The sequence below is a fragment of the Hyperoodon ampullatus genome, assembly GCF_949752795.1.
Source record: "Hyperoodon ampullatus genome assembly, chromosome: 9".
In the NCBI taxonomy this organism is placed as follows: Eukaryota; Metazoa; Chordata; class Mammalia; order Artiodactyla; family Ziphiidae; genus Hyperoodon; species Hyperoodon ampullatus.
Genome location: NC_136922.1, coordinates 91,171,228 through 91,191,592, shown reverse-complemented (window position 1 = coordinate 91,191,592; position 20,365 = coordinate 91,171,228). Strand labels below are relative to the sequence as shown.

Below are 20,365 nucleotides of genomic sequence, written 5' to 3'. Positions count from 1 at the left end.
AAGATCCTTTTTGACCCACCTCCTAGAGAAATGGATAAAAACAAAAATAAACAAATGGGACCTAATGAAACTTCAAAGCTTTAGCACAGCAAAGGAAACCATAAACAAGACCAAAAGACAGCCCTCAGAATGGGAGAAAATTTTTGCAAATGAAGCAACTGACAAGGGATTAATCTCCAAAATTTATAAGCAGCTCATGCAGCTCAATAACAAAAAAACAAACAACCCAATCCAAAAATGGGCAGAAGACTTAAATAGGCATTTCTCCAAAGAAGATACACAGACTGCCAACAAACACATGAAAGAATGCTCAACATCATTAATCATTAGAGAAATGCAAATCAAAACTACAATGAGATATCATCTCACACCAGTCAGAATGGCCATCATCAAAAAATCTAGAAACAATAAATGCTGGAGAGGGTGTGGAGAAAAGGGAACACTCTTGCACTGCTGGTGGGAATGTGAATTGGTCCAGCCACTATGGAGAACAGTATGGAGGTTCCTTAAAAAACTACAAATAGAACTACCATATGACCCAGCAGTCCCACTACTGGGCATATACCCTGAGAAAACCATAATTCAAAAAAGTCATGTACCAAAATGTTCATTGCAGCTCTATTTACAATAGCCCGGAGATGGAAACAACCTAAGTGTCCATCATCGGATGAATGGATAAAGAAGATGTGGCACATATATAGAATGGAATATTACTCAGCCATAAAAAGAAACGAAATTGAGCTATTTGTAATGAGGTGGATAGACCTAGAGTCTGTCATACAGAGTGAAGTAAGTCAGAAAGAGAAAGACAAATACCGTATGCTAACACATATATATGGAATTTAAGGGAAAAAAATGTCATGAAGAACCTAGGGGTAAGACAGGAATAAAGACACAGACCTACTAGAGAATGGACTTGAGGATATGGGGAGGGGGAAGGGTAAGCTGTGACAAAGCGAGAGAGTGGCATGGACATAATAAACACTACCAAATGTAAAATAGGTAGTGGGAAGCAGCCGCATAGCACAGGGAGATCAGCTCGGTGCTTTGTGACCACCTAGAGGGGTGGGATAGGGAGGGTGGGAGGGAGGGAGACGCAAGAGGGAAGAGATATAGGAACATATGTATATGTATAACTGATTCACTTTGTTATAAAGCAGAAACTAACACACTATTGTAAAGCAATTTTACTCCAATAAAGATGTAAAAAAAAAAAAACTAGCTGATAGCCTGTGAATCAAAGACCAAGTAGATTTGATTATTGGTTATCTGATAGCCAGTATTTAATTATGTACTTTTCTAGACTGCAAACAGAAATGATGGTGCAGCAATGAGATTTCAGACCTTAATGATTAAAACCATCTTAAATAGTCAAAGGGAATGATGAGAGGCGAAAACAGCTTCCCTAATAAGAGCTAAAGAGCGTAGTGTCCATTGTGGGGTTGGCAGCTGCCCTTGGCGGAGGGGTGGCTGCCTCCCTGCTGTGAATTTAGGGGTCTTGGGTGTGTCCCCCAAGGGCCTTCCTCACTTAAGTGCTCAGTTCCAAAATTTATGTAAGGACGTACTTCATTATCCGTTTCAAAAGAAAGCATTAAGTTTAAATGCAATCACTAGAGGAAATTATTATTGACTATGTGTAATTCTGGGTCTTAACTCCATCTCTGGAATTATTCATGATTTTTACCTGGGAATTTCTTTTTCTGGAGTGGTTTCAAGTGATATATCTCCCTTTTCATTTTCCTGGGAAAGTCTCATGTGTGGAGCAAGTACTTCTGCTCAAAGTGCATTCAAATCTGGCTTCTGTATAGTCTTGCCCAAATCAGCCTGCCTGGCATTTGTCCTTTTCTTCCATGGACCTCCCTGCGGCCGAGCCCTGATCTGTCCTAGCTCTGCATCTGTTACTGGTTCTGCAGAAAGTCCATGCCCATCGCCAGAGGTCTGCAGCCATCTTGCCCCTCCCCCATTGAAAACTAGGCCACCAGATGTGCCATCGGAGTTCTGGCTGGAACAGAAACAGTGGTGGCTGTTGGCAATAGAAGAGTGACCTGGTAGTCAGTCGCATCAGAGGAGGGAGAGGGGATGATGTGTCCCAAAGAGGGGCCTGGTGCTGCTGCTTCCTCTGGGTTTAGGTTGGGTAGTTAACTATACGGAAGGTGCGGGACGTGCTTTCCTACAGGGTAGCAGGTTCTTACCTGCTTGGGGTAGGAAGCTCAGTAAAAAGATGAACACTAAGTGATCTTTGTCCAATAGTGAAGGAGTTGGGGCTCTGAAGGTACCCAGGGTTTCTCACAACAGAGCGACCCTTTTAAGTTCAAGAATTCATCAGTCCCATTCGACATTCCTGAGGCTGTGCTCCCCATTCTGAACTATTTCAAAGAAAATCCCTGTGACATCACCCTTTGCCTAATCATTAGATTGACTCCAAAAGGGAACATCAAAATGATGACACAGGTGAGGTTGGATTCCAGCACCTCAAGCTCCAGATGTCTCTGTCCCCAACTGTTGACCTCTTCCCCAGAAGCCCCTCATGCTCTACATGTCCCAACCCCAAACCCCTTCTGGGGGCTCATCCTCTCCAGGTTCCTGGGTGCCCAAGCTGTATTGCCTTACGTAGGGAAGACTTAATTCTCCCTCTCCTTTCTACCCCTGACAATTTTTGCATTAATGTTATCTTGGAGTCCTCATGTGGGGTTTTTTTGGTTTTGTTCAAATATTTTCTCTGCTCTTCATATTTTTTTAAAAATTTATTTATTTATTTATTTTCGGCTGTGTTGGGGTTTTTTTGCTATGCACAGGCTTTCTCTAGTTGTGACGAGCAAGGGCTACTCTTCGTTGCGGTGCGCAGGCTTCTCATTGCAGTGGCTTCTCTTGTTGTGGAGCACGGGCTGTAGGGGCACAGGCTTCAGTAGTTGCAGCACACGGGCTCTAGGGCACGCGGGCTTCAGCAGTTGTGGCGCATGGACTTAGTTGCTCTGCGGCATGTGGGATCTTCCCCGACCAGGGATCAAACCTGTGTCCCCTGCATTGGCAGGTGGGTTCTTAACCACTGTGCCACCAGGGAAGTCCCTCGTGTTTCTGTGAAGAGGAAATTTAAAAAATTTTTACCAAAGCCATGATAATTAAATTAGATAATGTATGTAAAGTGCTTAGCTCAGTGCCTGGTATGTAAAATTTATTTTTCACACCAAGAAAAGGGTATTACCATAAACACAATTTTGCACCCTCCCTCCCTTTGTAAATTATTGAAAAAAATTTAAATATGGTAAAAAAAAAACTCCTCCCCCTCTTTTTTAAACATACACAACACATTATAAATATCATTCCATTTCAATAAACAAATTTCCACAATAGCACTTTTAGAAAAATATCACTTAGTATTCCATATTCTAGAGTACATAATATATTCTAGTTTAACCATTTCCTATTAAAGGACATTTAAGTTGTTTTGAGCTTTTCACTATCGTAATAGTGACCAACATAATTCATAATTATGAGAGATATACGTCTTATGTGTACTGATAATCATTTATCTAGTTAAAGACAGAGAAAAGACTTGAAAAAATGTTAAAGGTTATTTCTGGGTGGTATACATTGTATAGGAAAGGTATATATTATATCTGTGCTGATAAAGTTTATCTAGTTAAAGATTAAAAAAAGATGAGAAAAAAACGTTGATGATTATTTCTGGGTTGTAGAATTAGGGTGATTTATTCTTCATATTTTTATTTACCATTAATTTTTCTTCAGCGTCCATGTGTTTCTTTATAACTGGGAGAAACAAAAACCATTTAAAAAAATTTTTTAGAAAAGTATCAGGATATGTTTTGTGAGCCACACCCTTTGAATCTTTGCCTGAGAGCAAAAGTCCAGTAGGCTGCCCATTACCATCTTGGAAGGGGGCTTGAGAGGTAAGGCTCAAGGCTACAGCCTTGAGACAACTTCCTAGATTCTTTGTCACTTCACCTGCTTTTATCTCTGTTTTCCCCAATGTGTTTCTCTTTGGAGGTCAGCATTAAAGCCGTTAAAAAAAAAAAAAAGGAGAGTTGTGCTTGTCTTTGGGGCAGATCAGAAGGGAGGACTGGAACAATGAGGGTGGGTGTCAAAGGTACACTCAAGGCAGTGGGTAGTGATGGGTTTAAAGAAGGCAGACAAACAGCCTTCCCCTACCAACCAGAGATCTCCCCCTTCTCCCCTTTCTTCTAGGCAGAAACAAGCACTCTCATCCCTCCAAGCTGATTATTTAGTTATTTTCCACCGTCTCTAATTAATGCACTTCTGTTTTAGCCACTATTGACTGAAGTGCCAATATGGATGACTATGATTTCATTTTCTTTCACAGCCCCTCACTCCCACCACATACAAGCATATTTTCCATCATCCTATTCTCATACCCTCCCAGCATAGTTCAATATTGAATGTACACATTATAATGACTGGGATGCTATTCAGAGCTGAATCACAAAGTGATTCCTTTCCTGCCCAACTTTTTGTTTTCCCTGAAATTAATATCTTTCTTTTTTTAATATTCTTTAGTTTCTGTTTATTTTTAACTCAATGATAAACTCCCTGCCTGTTGTCTAAATCTCTTCTTAATAATTTCATCACATCAGGTAGCCTATCAACTTCATCTTCTTGATGTACTACCTCCTGGGGCTCTCTGAATTGCTGAAGTCTGGAACAGTCGCTGTCTGTGCCTGGTATACATTAGATATGTCATCCTGAGAGGCCTCTTTACCCTTATTCTGGGAATTCCCTTCATGTCAGTTTTCAAGTCTAGATCTCTTGTTCCCATGTCTTCCTCTTTTTTTGGTGGAACACGAATATGCAGTAGTTTCCTGAGAGAACACATGGGAGGTAAATTCTGTAAGACTCTGCATATGTGAAAATGTCTTGATTCTATTCTCATACTTGATTGATAGCTTGGCTGGGTATAGAATTTTAGGTTGGACATAATTTTTTTTTCAGAATTTTGAAAGAATTGTTCCCTTGCCTTCTAGTTTCCAATGTGGTTTTAAGAACTCCAAAGCCTTATGTGACATTCCCCCTTCTGCTGCAGAATTTTGTACAGGCCCAAGTTGTGCTGAGTCTATTTATCATTTAACTGGGAGAGATCTATTTATTTATAGTGTCTAACATACCAGATCAACTATGATCATCCTATTGCTAAATCCAATAGACAACTGTTCAACTAGGCTTGACTTTTGAGCTTCCATGTTGGTCTCTGCATCATCCAATTTTAGCAAGAATCTTGCTCAGTCACTGTAGTCAGAATCCCCACCCTCACTCTCTGATTGGTTTCCTCATTTTTCACTATCCACAGGTGATGTCTGTTCACCTTGGCCTGTTTTCAGCAAGAATCCTGTTCTTACCCCTGATGCTTCCTCTTAGTAACTTTCCATCCACTAAGCCCCACCCTGCCCCTTGGCTATAAATTCCCACTTTTCCTTGTCACATTGGGAATTGAGCCTGATCTCTCTCCCCTATTACAAAACCCCATTGTATTAGCCCCCCTTGAATGAAGTCTGCCTTAACGTCTTTAAAACCATCATGTATATCATCTTATGAAGAGTACATGAGAGCTCAGAGAGAAAGGTTGAAGCGTAACTTCCCAATACTTCCAAAAGGTTAGCTGTTTCTGTTTTATGGGCCCAAATGGAACTACTAAAAGATGAGAAAAATTCCCCACATAATCTTTAGCATAAACTGTTGAAGAAGTTTGTTCTTTCCACATGCCCTCTTATCAGTTGTTCTTATAACAAACACACTTTTGCAATTTGGCCCAGTGACACAGACTTTCTGATCAGGGCTCTGCACTTCCCAGCTGAACCCTGCCACTGGCATCTGCCCCCAGTATCATTTTCCTCGTACAGAGACAGTGCAGTATTGTCCTACCCACCCTGAAGTACTCTTGGGATAATGATATGAAAATGCTATGTAGTTTTAAAATACTATATAAGCTTAGATGTTGATAGTACCCCCACGGACACATTTCTGTGGCTTTGACAACCTAAAATATCAATCCTATCAAACTTCTAAGAGACATTCCTGAGACTGCAGATTTTGACATTTTACATGCAAGTTGTTGTTTTAAAAGAAAATGGTGGGGAGTTTTCTTCTTCAGACTTGAGTATACAGATGAGATGGTAAAGGGTGAAGGGAAGAGGAAGATGGATAGGGAAGGTCTTAGGAAACAAATCTTAGAGAACCAACCTGCAAGAAATGGGAATGCCAGACAAGAGCTTAAAAAAAAGAAGTCCATACTATAACATCTGTTATTTGAGGAAACATTAAGAAAATGTTTTGGTGTACACTAAATTTTCTAGAAGTAGCCACACATGGCAGAGGGAATAAAAATGAAAATTACTCTATTTATTGAGTTCTTCTCTTTCCCAGGCATTGTGCTAATCACATATATTTTATCTTCACAGCTACTTCTTGGGAGAGTAGTATTATCTTTATTTTGTCAAAGAGGACACTGAGGCTTGCAGAAACTGGGCAACATGCCTAGGTCACACAACTGATAAGGTAGAGCCAGATTCAAATACGCCTTTGGTCTACATCATGCTCTTAACTGTTGTTACAGGGCAGTGGTGATAAGTAAGGAAACCCAAGCACTCATGCTGGTTAACTCTAAGACCTTGGGCTCCAAATCCCCTATCTATAAAATGACAGGGCCAGGCTGGATACGCTTCAAATGGCTCTTCTATTTCTAAAATGTTGAGTTTTAAAAATCAAAAATCTATGGTTTACAAGAGGGACATTTAAGTCAGAAGGCATATGTATAATGATAGTGAATCATACTCATGGGAAAATTTTAAAAATAGGAATTACCATCATGCTAGCAGATGAAATTAATTGTGAAATTAAAGCAGCACTGAGATACACATTAAGGTCACCATGAAAGGTAAAAGATACATGAAGCAATAAAGCCTTGTAGTGATACTGAATGCACACATCTTAAACATGTACCAGGAAAGTGCATAAAAGAAAAACTAGCAGAAATGCAAGAAATATATGTAGATCTCTCTCCCTCTCTCAAAAAGGTACCAATGAGAAGTTATGAGAAAGAAATGGGAATGCTAACAAAATGAGGTGGGGAGGGGGAGAGGAATGGATGGAAAATGGAATTGGAAGGTCTGAGTACAGAACAATGAGGGAAGAATTTATGGATACATTGTGTGAATCTAAAGGTAGCACATAAGAGTACTCTCTAGTAAATAAATGGAAAAAATTCATCTTGCTCTTGAACATAAAAGGTATTTTTAGCAATTACAAAAACATAGATGGAATTCCCTGCTAGTCCAGTGGTTGGGACTCAGTGCTTTCACTGTCATGGCCCGGGGTTCAATCCCTGGTCGGGGAACTAAGATCCTGCAAGCTGCGAGGCGTGACCAAACCAAACCAAACCAAACCAAACCAAACCAAACAAAAAGGTAGAAAGTCCATATATCACATTATCCCAACTACATATAATAATCTTGAAAGGAACATGAACAGAGTTAGAAAAGTGCTGAACTACTTGAAAATTTTGAAGTGCTCCCTTAAAGAAGTTCTAAGTTGGGGATGAATTCCTGCATATAATAACAAAAAACATTTTTTTCAACAAAAATAAATCTCACCATCATAAAAATTGTTATAAATATATTTTGACAGTATCTAAGTTCTATGTAATGAGTAGACAGTTTATAGACAAGGAAAAACATACAAAATCACACGAATGAGTGCACATCTTTTATGACTTAATGAAATGCAAATTAACATTTGTTAGGGTTTCGTTATATGCCTGTTAAACTAAAAAAATAAAATGAGAAAACCCAACGTTCATAGGTTTTTGCAGCACTAGGCTCTGTGCTGGAGAGATGGAAAAGAAAAATAATCATCCCTGACCTCATGGAACCCAGTAATACTGAAATGACTGCAGCAATGATGGCATAGTAATGGTGGAATGCTTGTAAGCAGAGTCATAAGGTGTTTAAAGAACCCCTGAGAGTCAGTTACTGTAAGTGATTAGTTTGTTAGTACAAGGGCTAACAGAGAAATGTGTAACTAGAATATAAGTGGTGTTTTGTCTCAGTCACCATGGTATCCCCAATACCTGGCAACCAGTGCCTCTCACAGAGCAGGTCCTCAATAAATATTTGTTGAATGAATGAAATGTGCATATGGAATTACAGCAAAAAATTAAAACACAATTCTTGTATTATATACTGGGTACATATGATATGCAAATATTTCTATGTTCATTTTAAAAGCTCAAAAGGATTTTGCAGTGATATAAGTATAGCATGTTTCCCTTCTCTGTCAAGATACTTAGCTTCATAATTTCTATGCATTTAATTGAAGTATAATTAATTTACAATGTTGTGTTAGTTTCAAGTATACAGCAAAGTGATTCTGTTATACAAATATATATATATGTATGTGTATATATATACATATATACTTTTTCAGATTCTTTTCCATTCTAGGTTATTATAAGATATTGAGTATAGTTCCCTGTGCTAGTGCTATACAGTAGGTCCTTGTTGTTTACCTATTTTATATATATTAGTGTACATGTTAATTCCAAACTCCTGATTTATCTCCCCCCCATAATTTTTTAATTAAAAACATTATTCACACATACCCGTTCCACCACCCATATGTTCCTGCCCTATGTGTGCCATATATTCCAATCTATTTTGGAGCCTTATGGGTCTAGATTTATGAATCTAGATTACTTTTTCTCAGCCCTGCTTGATATTAGAATCACCTGGAGCTTTAAGCCCTCCCCATGACTGGCTGCACCCTTTTGACAAGCCCACTAACTCAACTGAGGGTGATGCCCAGGCATTGCTGATTCCTACGTTCATCCAGGGCAAAGGCCACTTAGGCAGCAAAACTTTATATTTTCATTAAGTAAAATGTGTTCAGTCTTTCTCAAAAATAACCCTTTAAGCTGTCTTCATGGAATCCTGAGTTCAAAAATAGCCTTCTAGTATTGTTAAGAAAAAGTACCTAAACTGGGTGTGCTATAGTGACAAATGCAAGCACGAGGCCGAGGTCCCTTTGTTTCACCCCCCACCCCAAATTCTAATATGCAGGGCAAAGAGACTAGGTGAGCCTTCATAGCTTCTGACCTTCTAGTAAGAGAGGGTTATTGGAGGTTGACTTATCAGGCTACATTCACCTTGAAGGGAGACAAGTCAGATGGGCTAGAAGTTCTGCTAGAAGTTCTCACAGAGGCCAGAGTGAGACACTGACAAGGAGGGAGAAAGACCTGGGTGGGGAATACGCCCTGATAATTGACCTCAAGCCTATTCAGTCCGGGTGATAAAAAGGAGCCTGAAGGTAGAGGTCTGGGATTGCTGTTCATTTTTGAAGAGGCAAAGGAATCTGGCCACCAAGATTCTAGGCTGTGCATCTCTTGTCAGTGGGGGGAACTCCAGATGTGTGAGCTGTGCTTTGATCCTGGGGTCTGGGGAAGATTCTCTGGGGCTGAGGAAGAATGGCACCCACTAGACATGTTCTCTGAGCTCTGTGCTACCCCAAAATCATTTCCCAGCACCTGGCTCTCTGCTCTTGGGCTTGTATCTCCAGGATTGGGGCTAGGTCTGCTTGTCTTTCCCTCTCCACCTCTCCTACCTGTCCAAAGTCTGGCAGGGTTCATGGGCCTGACTTGGAGCTTGGCAGGAGTTCCCTGTAAACTGAGAACTGCAGGGGTCATGTGTTGCCTTGAAACCAAGGTAGGACTTGGGATTAAAAGGCCTCCACTGGGGCCAGTGACAGACCAGCACTTAAAGGGCTGATTGGTAACTCTCTCCTTTCCCCTTCTCCAGGCTGCCCATTCTCCAGGGAGGAACATTTGCTTTTTTGGCACCCTCCCTGGCCATGCTGTCCCTTCCCACCTGGAAGTGCCCCATGTGGACATTCAATGCCAGCCTGGTGAACACCAGCTCCCCTGAATTCACTGAGGAATGGCAGAAGAGGATCCGAGAGGTATTGGGGTGAGGGGGATGGGGTGAGAGGAATGGAGTGGTCCTCAACAGGGGCTCCTCAGTTGATTCATTTGTTCAACATTCATTGTTCAACTCATTGCTGAGCAGGATTCCAGGCTTTAAGATACTTGGCCCTTGCTTAATTCAGTTTTATCATCCAGGGAAAGAAACTAGCAGCCTTGAAGCAGGCTCTGAAGTTTGGCCATGCTCCAGGTTGGCTTATCTAAACCATAGATAAGGAAGCCAGCACACAGGATTCTTGGCAGAGAGCATAGCCGTACCCTCAGGGACAGTAGACCTGCTAGCTTCCAGACCCCAACATCCTCACCTGACCTCCTAAGTGAGGGGTCAAGGATGGCCCATGGGTGGGGTACTGTATGAGAGAGTGAAGGTCACTTGAGATTTCTAGGAAGTCCAACCAGCTTCCTCCCAGCTTGACCTTAAATATGTAGGCCTGGAGTGAGGCTAAGGACCACCTCCTCTGGAGCAGGGGCAGTTACACAAGCACCATATGGTACTGGGTTTCCAATACAAGGTAGTTCGCTCAGGCATGAATCCAGCTGTCACTTAATGTCTTCAGCACTAACTCACTAGAACTGGACCAAGGACATTCCTGAACTCAGGCCTATGGACCTAGAGCAGAGTTTGTTCCCTAGATATCCTTGGGAGTTAAGCTAAGAAGCCTTAGCCCAGCCAGGGTCCATCCTGCACCCCACCCAGTCCATGTTCAGCATCCTCACAGCCTCATGGCTGCAATAAGGGTCACATCCGCTGTATGTGAAAGACAAAGAAAGAGGGAAGACAGAGGAAACATGGTAACAAGATTCCTATTCTTACCCAGATTTGACAATTGAGAAGGAGTAGAATTGACAAAATACTCCGGTGGGGGTGAGGGGTGGGGCGGAAGGACAATGGTGTGAGTCCTAAACTGATTCCAAATACCTGAGAACCAGGAGTGCTGCTGTCTGGGGGCAGGAGAAGGTGGATGTCTCAGCTCAAGCAGAGCAAATTAGCTCTTCTGCTTTTTGGTTATTTGGGGCCCTCAAAGGATTGGATGGCACTCACCCACATTGGGTAGGGCCGTCTGCTTCATTCAGTTCACCAATTCAAATGCTAACCTCTTCTGGAAACATCCTCACAGACACACCCAGAAAAAATATTTTGTCAGCTATCTGGGCATGCCTCATCCCAGTCAAGCTGACACATAAAATTCACCATCACTGTATGTTATGTATATGTTCAACTTTAGTAAACACTAGCAAATACATTTGCAAAGTGTATGTTCCAATTTACACTCCCACCAGCAGCATGTGTGAGTTCCAGTTACTCCAAATTCTCACCAACATTTTCTCTTTTTCATTTTAGCTGCTTTGGTCAGTGCATGATGGTAAACTTGTATCATTCTTTTATGATGTTATTGAATGATTTAGAGTTGACTATAAATGTCTGTCCTCATCTTGTAGGTCTGTTTGACCACTGGGGTCATTTTTGCTCCTATGCTCACCCACATTAGCTGGTGACTAGAGGTCAATATCCCAATATAGACTTTGTTATTTATCATTATTTCCATGACTTTCATTTCATTGAGTATCATGTACATGACCTATGAATTAGTCCATGACCCATTTTCAAGTTCAAACAACAGACCGTGTCCTAAATATGCCAGCATCATAGTAGCTTTGGCTACTTTCACAATGTTCATTCCTCATTGTCCATCCAGTACAGCACAGTATACTCTGGGTCTAGTTTTATTAGATGTGTTTCAGTTTGGCAGAATCAACTCTGATGCCAGCATCCCTCATCCCAGATTGAAGACGTATCTAGAAATATGGCTAAGAGATCATTTTCTTATTTCCAACATTTTAAATGCAATGGGCAGGGCTTCCCTGGTGGCGCAGTGGTTGAGAGTCCGCCTGCTGATGCAGGGGACACGGGTTCGTGCCCCGGTCCGGGAAGACCCCACATGCCACGGAGTGGCTGGGCCCGTGGGCCATGGCCACTGAGCCTGCGCGTCTGGAGCCTGTGCTCCACAACGGGAGAGGCCACAACAGTGAGAGGCCCGCGTACCGCAAAAAAAAATAAATAAAAAAAAAAAAAATAAAATAAAATAAAATGGACAACAGCAGCATTATTCAATCCCATAATGTGGTAACTCCAGTTCTTCCTGCAGCCATCTTTCTTTCTGCCCGCTGTGAGCCCTTCTTAACCCATTTCCTTGCTCCTGTTGGAAGAGGAGGTGCTGAGTCCTTCTCTGCTAGCCTTTAAAGAGTGGGCAGGAAAAGGCACACTGTGAAACCCTCCTCGTGTGTCCTTCCCCAAGGTACTTTCAAATGATTTAATACATATATTGTCACTGTAGCCTCTCCACTGGGTAGGATGCATCCTGAAGAACACCAGACCTTCCAATCCGGCCCATAAATACCATGAGAATTCCAACAAGTCAAATTAAATTGATTCTTATTATTCCTATCTTAGGGAACACCACCAAATCCCTAGTCCTGGGAAAATAGGGTTTCTTTACCTTCTCATTTCCCAATCTGTCCTTTACACCCTGCTCCCCTAGTGACTCCGTGTAGTGCCCCACTTGTGGCTTGATCTTACACTATCCTACCCTGCAAAGCCTGCCCTTCTTCATGCCTTTGTCACCCACATTTTGTTGCTTCAAGCACACGTTCTAATTTTGCAATAATTTCACTGCTTTTGGAAAGTGACATGAAATATGAAACGATCACTTGATACTGTATTTCTTGGTCCATTCCTGTCTTGTTCATGCTGTGAAAAGTGATCCTTGAGCTGTTTGATATATAAGTTGATCTTCATGCTGGTGGGCAATCTGGGTTGCTAGTCTCTTTATTGGAGCCTGGGCCAGGGCTTCAGTGGCAGGATAGGCAAAACTCAGACCAGAAACACTGTCCATACCAGTTTAAAAAAGTGTTAAAACCTCCCATGCTCTGTGGACTGTCCAGTACAGGCAACCTGTCAGTTCTGTGATGGGCCATTTATCCTCATATTCTCCCACCAGAGGCACCTGTGCCCATTGCTGTTGGCAACCGGGATCATCCTGGGCAACGCAAGTGACTTCAGATAGAGATGGAGATTATGTAGTTTGTAAGCCCACATATGCATGGCTTGTGGCCCGAGGTGTCATCTTGTGGGCCCTAATGACCACATTCAAAAGCATACTTCCCTCCTCTTTTTTAAGACATAGGGGCATCTACGTGAACCACCAGTATTTGAGATTTGACTATAAAGTCCTGTCCCATAAAAGGTGAAATTTCAGTAGGGCCTCTATGATCCACTTGCCAGACCAAACTGCTAGTCCATTGGCCACAGCCTGAGAACCTATATAATTCTAAAGGGGTGACTCTGGGGGTTTATGTGTGTACTGTCAGTCACATCACACACAGCTTGGTCCTTTGGCTGGACTTAGACTTGCCTTCCTTCCTCCATCAAGGTCCTTCTGTTGCAATGTTACACTCTTTCAGTCTCAGTCTTTCTCGGGTGGGTGAGCAGCACCTTTAGCAAGACTCCAAGCGGTGCTTTTTTTTTTTTTTAATACATTTACTTATTTATTTATTTATTTACAGCTGCATTGGGTCTTCGTTGCTACGGGCAGGCTTTCTCTGGTTGCGGTGAGCAGGGGTTACTCTTCATTGTGGTGCGCAGACTTCTCATTGCCGTGACTTCTCTTGTTGTGGAGCACCGGCTCTAGGTGCATGGGCTTCAGTAGTATGGCACGTGGGCTCAGTAGTTGTGGCTCATGGGCTCTAGAATGCAGGCTCAGTAGTTGTGGCGCACGGGCTTAGTTGTTCCGCGGCATGTGGGATCCTCCCAGACCAGGGCTCGAACCCGTGTCCCCTGCATTGGCAGGTGGATTCTTAACCACTGTGCCACCAGGGAAGTCCCCCCAAGCAGTACTTTTTGAATTCGAAGACCCACGTAGTGGGATCCAAGTCTCTGTTGTTAGAGATAGATTATCTCGCGAGGTAGTGTCCACCCAGGGGAGGGGGACTGTCACTCACTCATGGATCCTATGAACCCCTCCTTGTGTAACTGCCTTTTCTTTCCCTGAATATAACGATTTCCCTTTAATTAGCGCATTCTGTTGATGATCCCCTTCCTTATTTGAATGTCTTTCTGACATCACTCAAGATACCATTGGGATCTCTGATCTTGGAGTTATTTGGTGCCATTCAGTAGTGCTCTAATTCCAAACAGTGCCCAGTAGCAGACGAGTTAGGACTGGTCCTTCAGAGGGAGAGTAGTTGAGTAGCTGCTCTGGGCCACCTCCACACCAAATGCCCCACGTAGAGCTGAAGCACCAGGCATCTGCCAGGGTCAGTCCTCATTCAGCATGGACGGAACCACTGACGCTTCTGATATCTCAGGAGCACTGTGCTGGTCAGGATACCAGTCTCAGACCAGTCTGAGCCATAACTTGTGAATTTCAGCCAGAACCTTCTGCTGTTCTTCCCTTTCAAAAACAGCCTTTCTGCATGTGGCCGTGCTCTGGTATACAGTCCAACAGTGCACCCAGATGTGGATGTACTTCAATGATCTATCAAGTTCTTGTGCTTCCTTTTTTTCTCAAGGTGGACCCAGAGTTAACAGAGGTTTTTAATGTTTAAAGAACTTTTCCATGTAGTTCCAGACCAAGATATACCTAAGGATTTCATTTGTCAAGCTGGTGGGCCCTGGATTTTTGCCAGGTCCGTTGGCCAGTCTTCAAATGCTGTGTGTTGTACCACCTTTTCCAAAGCAGGATGTATTTCTTCTTCAGTGCAGCCTAGTTTTATTATATCATCGATAGCATGAATCACAAAATACATGTGGTCTGAGGTTTTGGGGGGTTTTGTTTCTGCTGTCCCCCAGGGAGCCAATACTTGGCTTTTGTAAATCCAAATTAAAATTAAGCAAAGAATAAGAAGTGGATTTTGTCAATGAAAATTTAATTAACTATCAAGTTAAGAAGAAAAAAAATGGAATTTTATTCGAGCCAAGCTGAGGATTATAAACCCAGGAAGCAGATTCTCAGGAAGTTCTGGGAACTCTTCCACCTGTTAGAAGTTGAAGGCACAGTCATATACATTTTTGAGACAAAGGATCGAACATCAAAATGACATACTGATATTTTACATAAAGTTCACCAGGGATACGTAGTCCAGATAAGCAGGTACAAAGCGAGCAGCCAGTCACCATGACCCCCTACAGAGCTGGGAGAGAACGCTATTCTTTTAAGAAATTACATTGCTAGCATCGGAAGAAAGAAAAACAATTGATCTTTATGGTTGAGCAGGCCCCTCATCTTTGAGGAGCTCTGGTTAATGTGTAATGCAGGTTCACACTGCACATTAGGGAGGGAGGAGGCCCAAACAAACACACAGAGAGAACTTTATGTTTAAGTTTTTTACTTGTTCTGACTTAAAATATAAGTTTTATTTCATCAGTTTCCTTACCCTGCTCTGCTAGATGCCAGGGGCAGGATTTCCCTTCCACTTAGACCTACTGAGAACTATAATTTTTTGTGCAAGAATCTCTTGCCTTCGTACTGTCCAAGAGGAAAGATCTGACAAGTTAATTTGTCTCTTCTCCTCCCTAAGCACTCTGCTGCTCGAATTCTTCCTGTGTTCTAATGACGTGTCTGCCTCAACACTGCAATGGTCTGAAGCAGTTACTTTGTGTTTTGAGGACACAGTATTAGTAGTGAGAGAGGATGTTTAGGGATGTTTAGGTCATGCTGTGCCTGCACTGAGCACAGGATCCCAAGTTACAGACACAACCATGTTTTTTAAATACATTTACCATTTATTTTTGTGTTTGTGAGTCCTCTAAAGCAGGAGTCAGTAAACTGTCGCTCTTGGACCAAATCCAGCCTGTAATCTGTTTTTTTTACTGCCCACCAATTAAGAATGGTTTTTACATCTTAAAAAGTTGTTTAAAATTAAAAAAAGAATATGTGACAGAAACTATATGTGGCCCACAAAACCTAAAATGTTAACTATCTGGCTTTTTACAGAAAAAGTTTGCCAACCCCTGCTCTAAAGCACAGGGCCCAGGGTGGGAGTTCTCTTGCCCAGATCTAAGACTGTAGCCTCCACTATTTTTTTCCCACATTCGCCTTCAAGTGTCCAACAGTGAGTGCAAACCCAGAGTCTTATTTGTGGTATTTTAGCTCCATCTGCTGGTCCAGTGTTTTTCACCAGTGCTGTAAACAAGGGAAAGTTCTTTCAAGTTTCAATCTTCTTTTACTAATTGATGGATTGGTTTAATTCACTGGGCCAGCCTATTGGAATTTAAGGTAGAGTTTCCATGTTTCACTAAGTTAAATTTGTTCACACACATCTCAAGGCTTGAAGCCACCGATGGTTAGCAGTCCAACTCTACATCACGATACCAGCCACAAACGAAAGTGAGGCAAATATAGGACCAATAGGGGTGTCATTACTTTCTGGGAGATAAGAAGTAATAGAGAGGACAAGTAAGTAATGATTATATTTTTAGAAAGTGGTGGTAGCAGAAAATGTAGAAGACTCTGGGAAGAGATGGCAAGCTCAGTTTTCAACACATTAGACCAACTTAAACTTTACCTTCCAGTATTATGGTGGTTTAAAATTTTTTATATCCTTGTGTATGCTTATGTATATGTGAAATGAATGACAGCAATGATAAAAAGGCTAGGTTGGAGAAATTAGGATTGCTCTGTTACTATAAAGTACTCACACCACTCGTGATGTGGTATAGTGTTATTTGAAAGTGAACTTGGGAGAATTCTCGGGTGGTCCAGTGGTTAGGACTGCGCTTTTACTGCCGAGGCCATGGGTTTGATCCCTGGTTGGGGACCTAAGATCCGCAAGCCATGTGGTGTGGCAAGAAAAAAAAAAAAAAGGGACTTGGATTAGCTGTAAATGTACATTGCAAACTCTAAAGGAAAAAAAAAAGGATAATGGTTATGCTAAGAAAGGAGAGGAAAAGAAAAAGCTCAGTTAAAACCATAAAAGGCAGAAAAACAGTAGAAGACAAAAAAAAACAGAAACAAAGACCAAGGGCAACAAATAGAAAATACTAATGGATCTGGTGGATATTAATCCAGCTATATCAGTAATCACTTTGCACGTCATTGGTCTAAAGGCACAGAGATTGTCAGAGTGGATCAAAACACAAGACCCAACTGTATGTTGTCCAGAAGAAACCGGCTTTAAATATAAAGACACACGTAGATTAAAAATAAATGGATGGAGAAGAATATACCACGTTAACACTGATCAAAGGAGAGCAGGAGTCAGACTTCTTTCTTTTCAGGAAGAGCAGACATCAAAGCAAGGAAAATTTTCAGGGGTAAAATGAATAACATCCATATTAGCAAAATAAAAAAGGAGAAGTAAAGTAAAAATCAGTCCAATAGATCAGGGGTTGGCAAACTACAACCCATGAGCCAAATCTGGCTAGTTGCCTGTTTTCTGTTTGTTTGTTTGTTTGTTTATAGCCCACAAGCTAAAAATGGTTTTATATTTTAAATGGTTGAAAAAAAATCAAAAGAAGAATAATATTTTATGGCACGTCAAAATTGTACGAAATTCAAGAATAATATTTTATGACATGTCAAAATTGTACGAAATTCAAATTTCAGTGCCTATCAGTGGAGTTTTATTAGAACACAGTCAAGCTCATTTGTTTCCATCTTGCCTGGAAAAATTTCAGCTGAGCCTGTACGGCCCACAGAGCCTCAACTATTCACTCTCTGATCCTTTACAGAAAACCTTTGCCAACGTCTGCAATAGAAAGTAGGAAAACAGAGACAAATAAATCAACAAGATGTTCAATACATAACTGGGTGATGCCAGTATTACGAGTCATCACGTTATCACTGTGATCAATAGATAATCTTGAAATCTACTTCCTGAAAAACTTCACATTAGGTGAAAATGTCCAACAGACAGTTGGAAATAGAGGACTGGAGAGAGGAGTGAGGTCCGAGCTCACCTTCCCTCAGTTCCTCTGGGGTCCAGCTTTGCCCCTGCACTGCCTCTGAAGGTACCACCAATCTGGGTGGCCCCGCCACAGGCTCCCAGGTGCTGAGCCCCACGCTTCCTCTTCAGCTGCAGGGAGCCATCATGGTTGCTTCCTGTGTCCAGATGCTGGTGGGCTTCTCAGGCCTCATTGGCTTCCTCATGCGCTTCATCGGCCCCTTGACCATTGCTCCGACCATCTCCCTGGTGGCCCTGCCTCTCTTCGATTCTGCGGGCAATGACGCTGGGATCCACTGGGGGATTGCTGCCATGTAAGCACCCTCTGGGGAAGGTGGGCTGTCTTTGGAGGAAGATTACCCACTAAGAAGAGTGAGTCCTGGATATTGGCAAACTCTGGTGGTTTACAAATACTTTCACAAACATCACGATACCTTAAAAGCAGTGAAATGGCTACTTAGAATGTATCATTACTATTTCTTATGTTATTAGTCCTCACAGACAACAAATTCATCACAGGCAGGGTATAAACTTACTTAGCGTAGGGTTCACAGACAGCTGATGCTACCCGTCCCCTGCCTCCTAGGTTTTCACTGAGCAAATATTTGTAAACCTCCAGCACCTGGGAAGAGTGCAAAGACATGGCCCCAGCTCTCAAGCATTTTGTAGCATAGTAGAGGGATAAGACTTGGGTCCAAGTGCCTGTGACACCAGGAGACAGTGATGAGAGTCACAGTGTGCCGGCTGGTTCGGGGGACGGGGTGGTGACAGTCAGCTTGCCGGGGGTGGGGGAGTGGTGTCAGGAAGGCTTCCCAGAAAAAGAGGCCTTCAGCATTTAAACAGAGCTTTGAAGGGACTTGGGGATGACCCTGGACACACTCATTCACTCTGTCTATTGTGGTCTGACCACAAGGACCCGCAGGACCACCTGGGAGAGAAGATGGTCTGACTCTGGCCTCACTGGCTTCAGTCTGGATCTGTGCAGCTGCCATGCTTATTTCTCAGGCCCCTGCCCACTGTTCCTCTTCAGCCACCAGCAGCCTCTGAAAGGGGCCCGCCCACCTTTTCAGAACTGGCAGAATGCTGCCTACACTGCAGAGCAGGGCCTAGATGGGGACCCTCCCAGCACAGCCACTGCCCCATAGTCCCAGAGACACGTGATGGCACGCCTTCACGGACCCTCGCTCATGATGAGCCCAAGTTCGCCAGGTTGGGTGTGGTTTGTTTCTGTTTCAGGACCAGCTTCCTCATCGTGCTGTTTTCTCAGTACCTGAAAAACATCGCGGTGCCTGTGCCTGTTTACGGACGAGAGAAGAAGTGTCACACCTCTAAGTTCTACCTGTTTCAGGTCTTCCCTGTAAGAAGCGCTCCCCACCCTCTGCCATTCTTAGTCGACTCACCTGGAGGGTGAGGGGCAGCCTGTTGCTCTCCCAGATGGCCCCCAAGTCAAATGCTCTCCACCTGCAGCGGCCTCTCCTCCTCAGCCTCCCTTAATTGCCCCGCGGATGGTGGGAGGCTTGGTGTAATGCCGTCCCAGATCTTCCCTCATTGCTTCTCTCCCAGGAGTAGACAATTCGCCCCAGGTTGCTGCCCTGGGCACCACTGTGGGACAGTCTTCTCATGTCCCTGGGCCATCCTCATAGCATGGCACTGGGGGAGACAGCCAGGCTCACCGCTAAAGGTGCAAAACTAAGGGCCAAGTTGCTTAGATCAGGTTCTTTCTCATTGGCTCCTGGATAATTCAGATCCTGCTGACGATGATGGTGTCTCCTTTTTCAGAGCCTTCTCTGTTGAATTTGCTCCACTCTGTCAAGTAGGTGCCATTGCCAACCACACAAATGTGTTTTCAGGTTCAATTTATCTGTGAGATACATTCTGTGTTATAAAAAGATACTTCCACATAATGATCTCATTGATCCCTCAGCAATCCTGTAGGCCAGTGGTTCAAAAGTTCGGTATGCATAAGAATCACCTGGGGACATTGCTAAAAATGCCGATGTCAGGGGTTCTACCATCAGAGATTAAAAGTCAATATATCTGAGGACCCCACTTTAAGAAATCCTGCCTCAGGCTCTGCAGAGCAGTGGTTGTAATCCCATTGTACAGATGAGGACACTGAGGCTCAGGGAATTTGATCCAGGGTCATGTGACCAGCAAGCAATAGAAAGGGAGTCAGACTGCAATCCTTCTGACCCAGGCTGTGTCCACTTTCCTAGACATTTCTGCCTCTACTTGACACAAGGTCTCCCCACAGTTTAGTTTCTCCATTCCTGTAATGTGTTCATTATCCACTGACACAGCGGATTCCTGTTGTCACTGGGAGGGTTTGTAACCCAACACTTCCTCATCTCAAAGAGCTCTCCCGACTCCCTCCTTCGCCCACCCTCTCCGGGAGGTGTGGGCAGGTGCAGGGGTGGGGCCCAG

The 20,365-nt window shown here is 42.9% G+C and overlaps 1 protein-coding gene across 1 annotated transcript in view; it reads left to right on the top strand.

Annotated features, from left to right (window-relative positions):
* Positions 1–20,365, top strand: part of LOC307057997 (solute carrier family 23 member 1-like) — a gene marked incomplete at both ends in the record, with an annotated part of 50,615 nt that overhangs the window by 17,102 nt on the left and 13,148 nt on the right. The window contains 3 exons of the mRNA XM_079711312.1: positions 9,819–9,978; positions 18,074–18,255; positions 19,178–19,298. Coding sequence (XP_079567438.1) covers positions 9,819–9,978; positions 18,074–18,255; positions 19,178–19,298 — 463 coding nt within the window. The remainder of the gene's footprint in view (positions 1–9,818; positions 9,979–18,073; positions 18,256–19,177; positions 19,299–20,365) is intronic.